This window comes from Orcinus orca, chromosome 4 (genome assembly GCF_937001465.1).
Source record: "Orcinus orca chromosome 4, mOrcOrc1.1, whole genome shotgun sequence".
NCBI classification, from domain to species: domain Eukaryota; kingdom Metazoa; phylum Chordata; class Mammalia; order Artiodactyla; family Delphinidae; genus Orcinus; species Orcinus orca.
In genome coordinates, this window is record NC_064562.1 from 137,752,152 (window position 1) to 137,765,994 (window position 13,843).

General features: G+C 36.1%; 1 protein-coding gene across 1 annotated transcript in view; it reads right to left on the bottom strand.

Annotated features, from left to right (window-relative positions):
* Nucleotides 1-13,843, bottom strand: part of ANKRD50 (ankyrin repeat domain containing 50) — a 41,396-nt gene that overhangs the window by 8,486 nt on the left and 19,067 nt on the right. The window contains exon 2 of the mRNA XM_033419392.2: nt 5,662-5,891. Coding sequence (XP_033275283.1) covers nt 5,662-5,891 — 230 coding nt within the window. The remainder of the gene's footprint in view (nt 1-5,661; nt 5,892-13,843) is intronic.

Consider the following 13,843-nt stretch of genomic DNA (forward strand, 5'->3'; position numbering starts at 1 on the left):
ACTAAATGAGCATTAGACATCTTACATACATAGCCAAGCACATCGGGAAGATTTTCTGATCCCCCAAATGATTAGGAAAAAAAGTTGCAGGAGACATAAATAAGGTTTGTTTGTTTTTATAAGCTGATCTTTTCCACGTGCAAAATTTACATATTTCTATCCACATAACTGAAGGTACACTAGTCTTAATTATGGAATTGAATATTTGCATACAGTTAGAATATCACCTGTCACTGCCTTTAAATTACATTATTTAACATTTAACTTGTTAAATGTTATTTAACATTTAACTTGTTAACAAGTTAAAATAATTAAATCTTAGATTGTCAATAAACAGCTTGAATCTGAAGATGCAACTTGGTCAAATTATGCTAACAAAATTTCAGCACTGTGAAAATAAAGCAACTTAATAAAATTCAAACCAACCTAAAACCATACTAGTTACAGCTATTCAAAACTCACTTTAAGTTCTTTAAAGGAAACCATATCATTTTCCGAAGCAAGATGATATCCTGTTTTATAGACATGGATATATATTATATTAGACAACTGTGTAATTCATCTTCCAAAAGAAAAAACTGCTAAGTGAATGAACTCTCTTAAGAGGAGTAAATCTAGAAATTCAGCAAAGATTAGTGATGGTCAATTAATACTGAGTAAAATACTCTTACTCAATTGAATAAAACAAATGTATATATCACCTACTATATGCCAGGTACTATGTGAGGAAATGAGACTCTCACTTTGTGGTGAGAAGTCAGTGAGGACCAAGGCAGACCCGCATTCTGGAAGACTTCTAACATCACTAAAGATGAACAGGTGGAGTCAACTCTAGAGGCAAAGCCTCTTATAGAGGCTGTGATAAAGTCTACATAAGAATCACTAGGACTTCACTGGTGGCGCAGTGGCTAAGAATCCGCCTGCCGATGCAGGGGACACGGGTTAGAGCCCTGGTCCGGGAAGATCCCACGTGTCGTGGAGCAACTAAGCCCGTGCGCCACAACTACTGAGCCTGCGCTCTAGAGCCCATGTGCCACAACTACTGAAGCCCACGCGCCTAGAGCCCATGCTCCACAACAAGAGAAGCCACCGCAGTGAGAAGCCCACGCACTGCAACGAAGAGTAGCCCCCGCTCACGACAACTAGAGAAAGCCCACACGCAGCAACGCAGACCCAATGCAGACAAAAAATAAATAAATAATTAATTTTAAAAAAAGGGGTGGTGGTGGTGGGAGGAATTGGGAGATTGGGACTGACATATATACACTAATATGTATAAAACAGATAACTAATAAGAACCTGCTGTATAAAAACATAATAATAAAATAAAATTCAAAAAACAAAAAAGAATCACTGAAAACCTCAACAACCAAAGCAGTAGCAGCAACAGATAAAAATAAAAGTTGGATCTGGAAATTACTAATAAGAGCTAGATGGCGTAGAGCTTAGTAAGTGTGGAGAAGGAAAGAGAACAGGAGTCAAAGCTGAGATTCTTTTGTGGTGTGGCCAAAAGCATGGAAAAAGAGACCGCTAAAGGACAAATAACAGGTTTGGAGAGAAAGTTGAAAAATTCAGTTTTGTGACACTAATCTTGAATTACTTAGATGAAATGGACAAATTTATTGAAAAACACAACCTACCAGCAATGACACATGAAGAAATAACAAATTTGCATACCTCTAAATCTATATAAAATGGAATCTGTAATTATATATATTTACATACATTCAATTGATTGATTAGTCTCAACAGAATTAATTTCAAATGATAAATTTTAATTACGAAAAGACACTCCTGATCTGAAGAATTTAAAACATGCCTAGAAGTGTATAACATTCTACATTTATCAGTGATATGAGATAACTTGCCTCCAAACCTTTTTTGTGTGTTCATTTGCTTGTGACTTTATAAATTCATTAAAACAATTTAAGCTGGAAAACACCTGGCATGTTGCTAATAAAAAGGATTTTTAAAAATAATAACTACCACCTTACATTGTACAGTGTTTTAAAGTTTCCGAAGTGATCTTGTAGATAATGATTGACATGAAAGATCATATGGCCTATTATGAATAAATATCTGTAATTTAAACCTACATAACTAAGGTACCATGATTGAAACTTGAGGTAATTAAGACAGAATCTAGCCTAACCCTCCCCAATAACAGGTTTGGTTCTTGGTTTGGTTCTGAAAGAAATATAAGAGATCAACATTTATTGACAGTCAATTATTTTTAAAGCAGCACTTCCAGTACTTATCATACATAACACTTCTTCTTATGTCAAGCCTGTGAGATAAGTTGCACCTGACAAGTCTAATTTGGAATGCATACATCTCAATTCAAAATCCATATACTTCATTAAAACAACAGTAGAAAGCAGAAACATGTAGGACATAAGGAACGCTGAAAAAATTTTTTAATAAGTGAAAAAAATGCTATGTTCATGGACAGAAGGAAAGCATATTTTAAATGTCAAACTTTTCCTAAATTTTAACCAAATGTAATAATTTTGTTTACATCATTAGTAGTTATAATTTTTAAAAAGCTGTTCAAGTCAATCTAGTGGAATAAAAGTAAAAACACATATTTTAGGATAATATTGATGGCAAGGACGACTGGGAAGTAACCGTACAAGAAAATTTAAAATATTAAACCAATGTGACAGTTGCATAAAAACGCCAACAGACAGTTTAGAAGAGCAGACAGATGGTTTAGAAATACATCAATAACACACACACACACATACATGCACATATGCCTACACTTAAGATAAAAGAAGCACTGACAACTAGTGGTACAGGGAGTTAATAAACAGTGCTGAGAAGATCTGTGATTTGATAAAGTATCCAGATAAGAGTCTTATTTCACACCATTCGGTAGAATATATACTATAAGGATAAAAATCACTAAATGTAAAAATAAGAATATACAATAGTAAAGGACAATACATTAGAGTGAATATAAGGGACTTCAAAAGAATTACTACAGTTTTAAAAAGCTGAAGAAAATAGCTGCAAAGAATAAAAAAATATGAAATAAAAGCCCTCTTAATAATCAATAAGAATATCACTAACTTCCTGGAGGAAACCTAGGTAAAGGTGAGAAAGTACTAATTCAAAGGAAAAAAAAGAGACAAATTGATAAGTTAAGCATAAGGGGGAAGAATTCAATAGTAAATAAGAAGTATAAATAAAAATGAGCTACTATTTTTCACACACTAAATCTGCAAATATGAAAATATATAATTCAATACTGGTGGAAGTTCCGAGAAACCAACACTCTCAGGTAGAAATATATGACATATATCTTTCTGGAAAGCAACTTGAAAATATGTATTCATAACTTTAGTAATATTCTTCAACGTTTACTACCAAATTCCAAACCTATCATCAACAGAGATGTGATCTGATGCTTATTACAGCTCAGCATTTTTAATAAGAAGGAGTATGGTAAGAGAACAAGACCATATTCAGTTCCTCCTTAGTCCTTCTTGGTTCACTGCTTTCTCCACCAAGACCTAGTTCAAAGAAACACAAATTCATTTCTTTGCTTTGTTCCAAGCTCTGATCTAGATGTTGAGGAGATACAGTGGTGGACAAGACAAGCAAATTTCCTGTTCTTATGGAGGCTGTATCTTAGTGGAGGAGACACCCAAGTAAGAAAACAAATGTAAAATGTAAACAATTTTAAACAGTAATAAGACATAGGAAGAAAAATGTGTGACTAAGTAGTTGAGGTGGCAAAAATAGAAATCGGATAGAAGAATATGGAGAAGCCTGCAGGAGACTGGTATTTGAGAAGAGATCGAAATGTTAAGATAGTAAGAAGTTCAGGAGAAGGTCATTCCCGTCAGAGGGAACATCAAGCGCAAGCCCCTAAGGCAGAAAATGCAGATCTGAAAATAACAAACGTGAGCTGACGAAAATATAGAGAAAGGGGAAATCTCATGTGTTGCCGGCAGAAGCATAAATTATTTCAAGCACACCAGATAGCAATTTGGCAAAATTAACTAAAGCTCAAAACGTACACACTCTATTCTCTAGTAATTCTGTCTGGGTTTGTAATGTAAACCTTTAGCACACGTGCACAAGACGTGTTCGAGTACGTCCATGAAGCATTTTTTGTAATAATGAAAAACTGAAATAATTAAATGTCCATGAATAGGATAATGGAAAAATTGGAGATTTATTCATGGGAAGGAATAATATACAGCAGTTAAAACCAATGAACTGGGTTTATAAGTAGTAATAGGAATAGGGCTCAAAAACAATGCTATCAAACAAAAGGATATAGTGATAATAATAATAACAGCAGCAATACACTTATGAAGCACTTATTATGTACTAGGCATTGTTCTAAGTGCTTCACATGTAATTTGTCATTTAGACTCACAAAAACTCTGTGGGGAAAGTAGTAGGAATGTGTAATCCTCATTTTATAGATAAGGGCACTGAGGCACAGGTCATGTTGGTAAGCTGCATAAGGTCACATAGCCAGTAAATGGGAATAGCTAGGACGGTGTATGCAGTGTTTCATTTATGTGAACTATAAAAATATACAGAATACAAATATGAGTTGAAAGGACAGAAAATAAACTAATAATACTGGTCGTCTCAAATGAGGAAGGGAAAGAAATGGGATGCCATAGACCAAAAGGGGATTTAACTTTATCTGGACCTGACATACTAAGAGCTACATTAAGTATTAGCTGTTATCCTGTTAATCCCCCAACTTTTATCAACTAGATTTTCAATAACAACAGAACAGAATAGTATAACGGAAATCAAATCAAAAGTGCTGTTATTAGTAGCAAGGGAATCTAAAAGAGGGAATAAATCTGGTTAAAGGAAACCATTTTAACAAATTAGTAGGGTTTCACCATTCTGTAAAATGTACAGAACTATTTACAAGTGATATGGCTAATTAACCAATAACTTAATTATCTTTCCAGTTACACTATAAATCCTGTGATTTATTTATGATTTATTTATGCTCCTTTTACTTCCCATAGCACAAAGAAAAAAAGGGCTTTACATAATCTAACAGGAGAAACCACAACTTTATTGTGGTAGTAAAAAAGTAGAGTCGGGAAACAAGAAAAGTAAAGGAAGAAAAAAACCTGATCAGGTAGTTCTATACATTGTATAGATTGTTTTCTCACACATCAGAAAAGGGTTAAAAAAAGGATCTACTTCAAGAGGTATCCTGAATGGCTGTTGACTGTCTCTCCTCTTAGACCAGGAAAAACGTCTTGGAGAAACTGCCACTGATTTTTAAATACACATATTCACTACTCTCAGTCTAGTTAGAAGAAATATCATAAGCTGATCAGGACACATCAGCATAAAAATTGCAGCCCTACAGATATAAAGCAGCTAATATGGCATGAAATACTCGTAACCTTTACTAAAGATGTTAGATAAAGAATCTTGAAAAAAAAAAGGTACTATTAAATGATCTTAAAATATTCTATGGCTTGTTTTTAATACAACTTTTAAAAAGTACAGTTGAAAACAGCTGATAGAACAGATAGAACAGCTGACAGAATAGCAGAAGCAATGACCAGATTTTCAACTGAGTACTCTCCTCTAAGAAAGAAACACATGCATTATTTAGTTCATCAATGAAAAACATTTGAAGATGGCAGGAATTATGCTTACCGGTAAACATTTTAGTAACAGCTTTGCTCTGTTTTCGGGCAGAACAGAGAAGTAATAGCCATGGTGGAAAGAACTCGTGGTGACCAGCTAAAAGCTCTGCCACAGTCCCAGATAAGCTGGTAGACGTCTGTTCACCTTCCGTAACATTACACCCTTCATCCACTGAATCCACAAGCAGATAGAGGCTTTGCTGGGGAGGCTTCATTCCCAAGAGAGGGAGCAGGACACACCTGTGAAACACATCCATATGAGCATTTTGAATGTTACTGGCTATGATATTAAGGTTTATTATCCAAACACTAGAATTACAGGTTATAAATATTGTTTTAAGAAAAAAATTAATGTTTTAGAAGAAAACTATTGTACAAGTTTCAATTCCTTACTTTAATGAGAATACTGGTCCTAAATAGTTCACATTTCCAATAACAACAACATTTTCCACAATAAAGTGTGTGTGTGTGTGTGTGTGTGTGTGTGTGTGTGTGTGTATTATTGATTCAGCATTCTTAAGAAGGGCAGTAGGAACCTGAAACAAGATTTCACTATTCCTTTCCTGAAATTTTTATCAATAATAAAAGCTTGAATTGTTTATCACAAAGCTAAAATGTATTGGAAAGGAAAAAGTAACTGGGGATCACTTCAGTAATAGAAAAGATATCAAGAGTTCTCTAGAATTTAGAAGATTTTATCATCATGTCTCTCACAAAATGACTGCACTTCATCTAGTTTGTCATACACAAGTTTTATTTTAAAAGACTTTTCAAAGATAAACTACAGTCTAGATTCCATTTGATGTATGTTCAAATTTCAACGTAAAGGATAAATTATTAGGTTTAATCCCAACACATTTCCTACTCAGATAATTTATACTGAAGTGGAATACAACTTTTTCATAACTGAAACAATACTCATTCATTTTCAACAAATATTTACATGAGCATTCCATATGCTGAATGAGGTACTGAAAGATACAACGGTGAAGAGGACAGAATCCATCTAATTATGAACACCAGAAACGTACAGATAATCCTTTCTACAACTCTCTTCTTAATCTTTCAATCCTGATGGCAACCAAGATCCAATGTATCACTAAGTCCTGTCAATGCTTCTTTATAAAAGTCTTCAAACCCACCCTGGTCTGTATCATCACCCTACTCCAAACTGCCGTCATCTCTTTCACCCAGGAACCACACTAATCTACATGCCTCCAGCCACTCCCTCCAGAGCTCCTACTGCAGCAGATCAAACTTTTCACAATGTTCCTCCAGCCATACTAGCTTTTTCCATGACTTTTACTAGATACAATTACACAAGGGCCTTTTGGTTTGCAGTCTCCTCTGCCTGGTCTGTGCTTCCCTTCTCTCTTCATGTAATTAACTCCTCCTTGGTCTTCAATGGTAAGCTTGAGAGTCACTTTCTCAAAACCAAGACCCTATAATATGCTTTCACAACATCAAGTATTTCTCTTTCACAGCATTATCAAGTTTGTAATGTTAAACTTACTCAATGTCATTAATTCTTATTTCTCTCTTTAGAGGTTAAGCATCAAAAGAACGGGGACTATGTCAGTCTCGCTCATGAGTATAACCCCAGAACCTAGCAGTGCTGTACCCATAGGAGATCCTAAGTAAAGACTTCACACTGTTGTAGCCTATACTGGAAAACAAATAACTTCAATGTAGGCTGCTCAGTGCTACCAAAAAAAGCAGTAAAATTACTAACACAGTGGATAAGAAATGATCAACTCAAGGGAAGTAGATAAGAAAGGAAGAAAATGTCAGAGAAACATTCAAATATTAGGTGCTCAAGATGAACTAAGTTTTGAAGGATCAATTAAAATTCTCCAGGAATAGTAATAAACTTGCAATAAATTTTACAATAAAGGGAAGGCAGGGCCATCCTGACAGAAGGAATGTTATAAATTTAGGAAAATGTCCTTTATTGTACCTTATGTATATAGTTCCTCTACTATGAGAACAAAGAAGGCTGACGTAAAACCAGTGTTATATATTTACCTACGTATATAGTACATATATACATATACAGTATATATATATTTCTATATATAGTACATATAAAATATACTATCATAATATACTATAGTAATATCCTATAATCAGTGCCACTTGAGAGAGACCATAACCTTAACTACTTTTTTTAAAAAATTTTATTAATTTTATTAATTTATTTATTTTTGGCTGTGTTGGGTCTTCGTTGCTGCGCGAGTTTTCTCTAGTTGCGGCAAGCGGGGGCTACTCTTCGTTGCGGTGCACGGGCTTCTCATTGCAGTGGCTTCTCTTATGGAGCACGTACTCTAGGCGTGCAGGCTTCAGTAGTTGTGGCATGTGGGCTCAGTGGTTGTGGCTCATGGGCTCTAGAGTACAGGCTCAGTAGTTGTGGTACACGGGCTTAGTTGCTCCACAGCATGTGGGATCTTCCCAGACCAGGGCTCGAACCCGTGTCCCCTACATTGGCAGGCGGATTCTTAACCACTGCGCCACCAGGGGGGAGCCCCCACCTAACCTGTTTTTGATCAGGATAGGGTAAGGGGAGAGGTCAGCAAAGTTAGGAGAGGAGCTTAGTCAGGAGAAAGTTCGAGAGTAAGGCAACAGACACAGGAAAAAAAAAATCTAGTTAAGGCACTAGGACACGCACAGCCTGGGGGAAGAGAAGGACCAGTGAACAACATACTGAAGAAAATTACTGAAAGAGTAAATGCTGGGACTTACAAAGTATTTTGAAATGTGAACTCTGACCTAAGGGTACTAAGGAGCCAGCGAAGTACCTTAAGCACAGAACTGATATGTTTATATCTGTGTTTAGAACGATAACTGGCTACAGTTGAAGGAAAGCCTGAAACAGAGTAAGTCTAGAAGGAAAGAGTGCGATAGGAGGCCACTGCTCAGAATTTAAGGGAAAAAAAAGAAAAAACAATCTCCATCCTGAACTACTGTTACCAAGGCCATTACTGCTAACTTTAATTCAGTGCTTTATTGCATTTAAGTACTTCACATCTGCATCAACTCACTTGATTCTCACATTAAGTCTTTAAGATGGGTACTGTAATACCCATTTCCAGATGAGGAAAACAAGGCACACAAGGAGAAGTCACTTATCCAAAGCTCAAGGAAGGGACTGAAGTTCAGGGTCTGGCTCTAGAACCTACACAAGGGTAGACCATTCAGCCTGGTTTGCCTAGGACTTTACCAGTTCTAAGTACTGAGAACCAGCCATTCCTCCTCCCTGTCCATGCCCCCCACGCCCCACTCCTGGGCAAACCAGGATGGTCAGTCACCCCCTAGTCTACACTCTTACCCACGACGGTCTACTGTCTATCTAAAACCAATGTTATAAATAAGGTAGTAAGCAGCAAGGTCAGAATGAAGTAGACAGATCTGAGGGAAATTTGGTGGGTGAAATTGATAGGCTTTGATGATTATGCCCCGTATTTTGCTTACTCCAGGTTATGTGTTCTTCTTTTCCTAGTTCCTTATAATACAAACTGAAATCATTGTTTCATACTTCTAATATAATCCTTTAATGTCATGAATTTCCCTCAAGTATTTTCACTACCATCCAATTCAAAATAATTTCCCTTTGATTTCTTCTTTGAAACAGGTTACTGAGAAGTGAGTGGTATAGTTTTTAAATATTTGGGGACCTCCCAGGTATTTTATGTTCCTGTGTTACCATTATTTAAATTCAATTGTGATCAGATAACATACTTTGTATAACTTGCATACCTTTAAATTTATTAAGCATTGTTCTATGGTCCAGAATGTCTAACTTAGTAAATGTGTAAGCATTTGAAAAGACTGTGTGTGCTATTGTTGGATGGACTATTCTATAAATGTCCATTAGGTCAAGTGGTGATAGTGTTGTTCAATTGTTCTATATACAACTGACCCTTGAGCAACTTGGGGGTTAGGGGCACTGAGCCCCTGTGCAGTTAAAAATCAGGATACTGCTTAGAGAGGGTATGGAGAAAAGGGAACCCTCTTGCACTGTTGGTGGGAATATAAATTGATACAGCCACTATGGAGAACAGTATGGAGGTTCCTTAAAAACAAAAATAGAATTACCATATGATCCAGCAATCCCACTACTGGGCACATACCCAGAGAAAACCATAATTCAAAGAGACACATGCACCCCAATGTTCATTGCAGCACTATTTACAATAGCCAGGACAGGGAAGCAACCTAAATGCCCATCGACAGATGAATGGATAAAGAAGATGTGGTACATATATACAATGGAATATTACTCAGCCATAAAAAGGAATGAAATTGGGTCATTTGCAGAGACGTGGATGGATCTAGAGACTGTCATACAGAGTGAAGTAAGTCAGCAAGAGAAAAACAAATATCGTATATTAACGCATATACGTGGAACCTAGAGAAATGGTACAGATGAACCGGTTTGCAGGGCAGAAATAGAGACACAGACGTAGAGAACAAACGTATGGATACCAAGGGGGGAAAGTGGCAAGGAGTGGGGGTGGTGGTGTGATGAATTGGGCAATTGGGATTGACATATATACACTAATATGTATAAAATGGATAACTAATAAGAACCTGCTGTATAAAAAAATAAATATAATAAAATTCAAAAAAAAAATCAGCATACTGCTATCTCTGCCTCAAAAACAAAGGAACCCAAGGGCAGTAAGCTAAAACAGTCAGGTATATATTTTTTCATTTTTTTTTAATTAAGCTATATGTCTCTTTATGTATATTTGTCTTAGGTAACATATAATTAGATCTTACATTTTTGTCTAAATCAGACAAACTGCCATTTATACTAGTGTATTTACCATTTACATTTAATGTGATTATTCATATGATTCAGTTTAAATTTACTATATTCTTATACATACCATTTTAAAATATACAAGTATATCTGTAGGACGTATTACTAGGATTAGAGTTGCTAGGTTAAGGGGCATATCTGTGTATATCTTCACAGATATTGTCAAAATACCCTCTAGAAATTATATAACCATACCCTCCCAACAGTTGCGTAAGAGTGCCTGTTTCCCTAGCCCCTCCATTATAGCAATTAACATTATTTTCCACAGATATGCAGAAAATGGCATCATTATGCTTTTAGTTGACATTTCCTTATCATGAGGTCAATCTTATTTACAAATGTCTAGGAGTTTTATTTCTTTTTCTTTAAACTGTGTCTTCATATCCTTTATCCATTTTCCAAAAGATTAATGTTTCTCTTTTTTGGACAGTATTAAGAAAATGATTTTGTTGCTAATATTTTCCATCATTTGTTACTTTTCTTTTGACTTTTAAAGGTTTTTTTTTTAAATGTACAATTTCTCTGTTTTTTTACTTTTATATAATATATCAGTCTTTTTTCTTTTATGAATTCTGAGTTTTATACGTTAACACATCAGTCTTTTTTCTTTTATGAATTCTGATTTTATATGTTTCATTTCTGAGGGGACTTCCCTACTCTAAAGGTTAAAAAAAACACTTCCTCATGTTTTCTTCAAAAGCTTTGAAAATTTTATTTTTTAATCACATTAGTTTTGACATAAGATGTGAACTAGGTTTCCAATTTTTTTCCCCACATGGTTCCACAGTTATCCCCAAACTATTTACTAAATTATCTTTCTCTTATTGACTTGATTTGAAATATCTCTCTTTTCACAGACAGAGTAAATCCCCATATATATTTTGGCTAAGTTTCATCTCATTCTGTTGTCTCACCATCTCTTTTCCAAGCACTTATATCTCTGCCTCATGCAACTGTTGAAGTCAGGCAATTGCTCATTAATTATGTTTTCATTTAAGACAATATGTTTGGCTACGGTTTTCTTTTTGTTCCATGGCAATATTTTTCTGGTGAGCATTTCTGGTGCTGTTTTTTTTTTTTTGGGGGGGAGGAAGAGTAAAATGTAGAGCTTTATTATGCCTTCAAACTTAAGTTGTTATTCACTTAAAATAGACTTAAAAATATAAGATTTTTTTTTTACTAGATCTTTATTAGAGTATAGTTGCTTCACAATACTGTGTTAGTTTCTGTTGCACAGCAAAGCAAATCATTTTTTACTAGCTCTTTATTAGAGTATAGTTGCTTCACAATACTGTGTTAGTTTCTGTTGCACAGCAAAGCAAATCATCCATGTGCATACACATGTCGCCATATCCCCTCCCTCCCATCCTCCCTATCCCACCCCTCTAGGTCATCGCAAAGCACCGAGCCAATTTCCACTAGCCAACTATTTTACGTTCTGTAGTGTATATATGTTGATGCTATTCTCACTTCACCCCAGCTTCGCCCTCCCACCCCACATCCTCAAGTCCATTCTCTATGTCTACCTCTTTATTTCTGCCCTGCAACTAGGTTCATCAGTACCATGTTTTTTAATTCCATATATATGTGTTAGCATATGGTATTTGCTTTTCTCTTTCTGACTTACTTCACTCTGTATGACAGACTCTAGGTCCATCTACCTCATTACAAACAATTTCATTTCTTTTTATGGCTGAGTAACATTCCATTGTATATATGTGCCTTCTTTATCCATTACCAAAACCAGAAAAAGATGTCACAAAAAAAGAAAATTATAGACCTATATCACTGATGAACATAGATGCAAAAATCCTGAACAAAACATTAGCAAACAGAAGCCAACAGCACATTAAAAGGATCATACACCATGATAAAGTGGGGTTTATCCCAGGGATGCAAGGATTCTTCAATATATGCAAATCAATCAATGTGATACACCATATTAACACACTGAACAATAAAAACCATATGATCATCTCAATAGATGCAGAAAAAGCTTATGACACAATTCAACACCCATTTATGATAAAAACTCTCCAGAAAATGGGCAATAGAGGAAACTACCTCAACATAATAAAGGCCATATACGACAAACCCACAGCCAACATCGTCCTCAATGGTGAAAAACTAAAAGCATTTCCTCTAAGATCAGAAACAAGACAAGGATGTCCACCCTCGCCACTCTTATTCAACATAGTTTTGGAAGTCCTAGTCTGGTGCTGTTTTTTAGACCCCTTCTCCCTACTGGTTTTGAGATATATTTTTACATATCTTGTGACAGCTCTTCAGTAAGGTAACTTCTTTCTGGATCAGCAATTGCAGGTTAGTGTGTCCAGTGTACAGGCTTCTAAGAATCTCCTTATGACTCAGAGTTATGGGCATGAACAACTTCTTTGCGCTTCTACTTCTCCCCAACCAATTAAGCTGAGAAGCTGTGGGGATGTACACAAGGCCTTTCTCACCACAGCCCCCTCGCCATTACCCCCAGATGTCTGACTCCTGCACAGAGCTCATCTGTGAGACTCATTCTTCCCAGCACTCTTTGTTCTTCCATTCTGCTTAACTGGGTCCAGGGAAACTTCTAGCATAAGTCTATAACCTGTCTCTGTGGTTCCAAATGAGGGTCTTTATGCTCTTGATGATGTTCAGGGTATACATTTATTTCAAAGAGTAAATGTTGTGTCAGTTTTGTCTGCATCTCAGTTTGGTATTAACTTCCACATTTATCTTGAGGCTGGGGTTTACAGGTCTCTCATAGTTTCACTTTCTTGCTATTAGACTATTTCCCAGGCCTTAGTCAGTCATGTCAAAACCAGAAGCCAAACTATGGCTTTAAAAATGTTGAGTAATTTTTTCTAGTCTTGACATCACCTCTAAACTCGAAACTGTCTGCTACCATCTCCATGTGGATGTCCTACAGGCGTCTCAAATTTAACATGTTTAAAGAAGCATTCTCTCAATTTACCCCCAATAAGTTCCTCCCCACCCATTTTCCCCATGTCAGTTAGTGGTATCCCATCACCCCCCTAGTTTCTTAAGTCAAAATCCTAGGACTAATTCCTGAGTCCTCACTTTTATTCCAGCCACTGGTCCCCCTTTCAGTCCTAACAGCAAGCTTTCCTCCAGTCAGGGCCTACGTACTTGGTACTCCCTCTGCCTAGAAAGCTCCCTGAGGCCGAACTTCTCTTCCTTCAGATTTCAACACAAAGTTTATCCCTGAAGAGGTTTTCCTTGGTCACCGTGTCTTAAATGGCCTTCATCGTGTATTACTGTTCCTCTAACAACTCATCCTGTTTTCTTCGTAGTGTTGATCCCATCCTCAAAGTAATTTATTGCGTTATCTCGTGTACCGCTTTCACTGTAAGGCTGG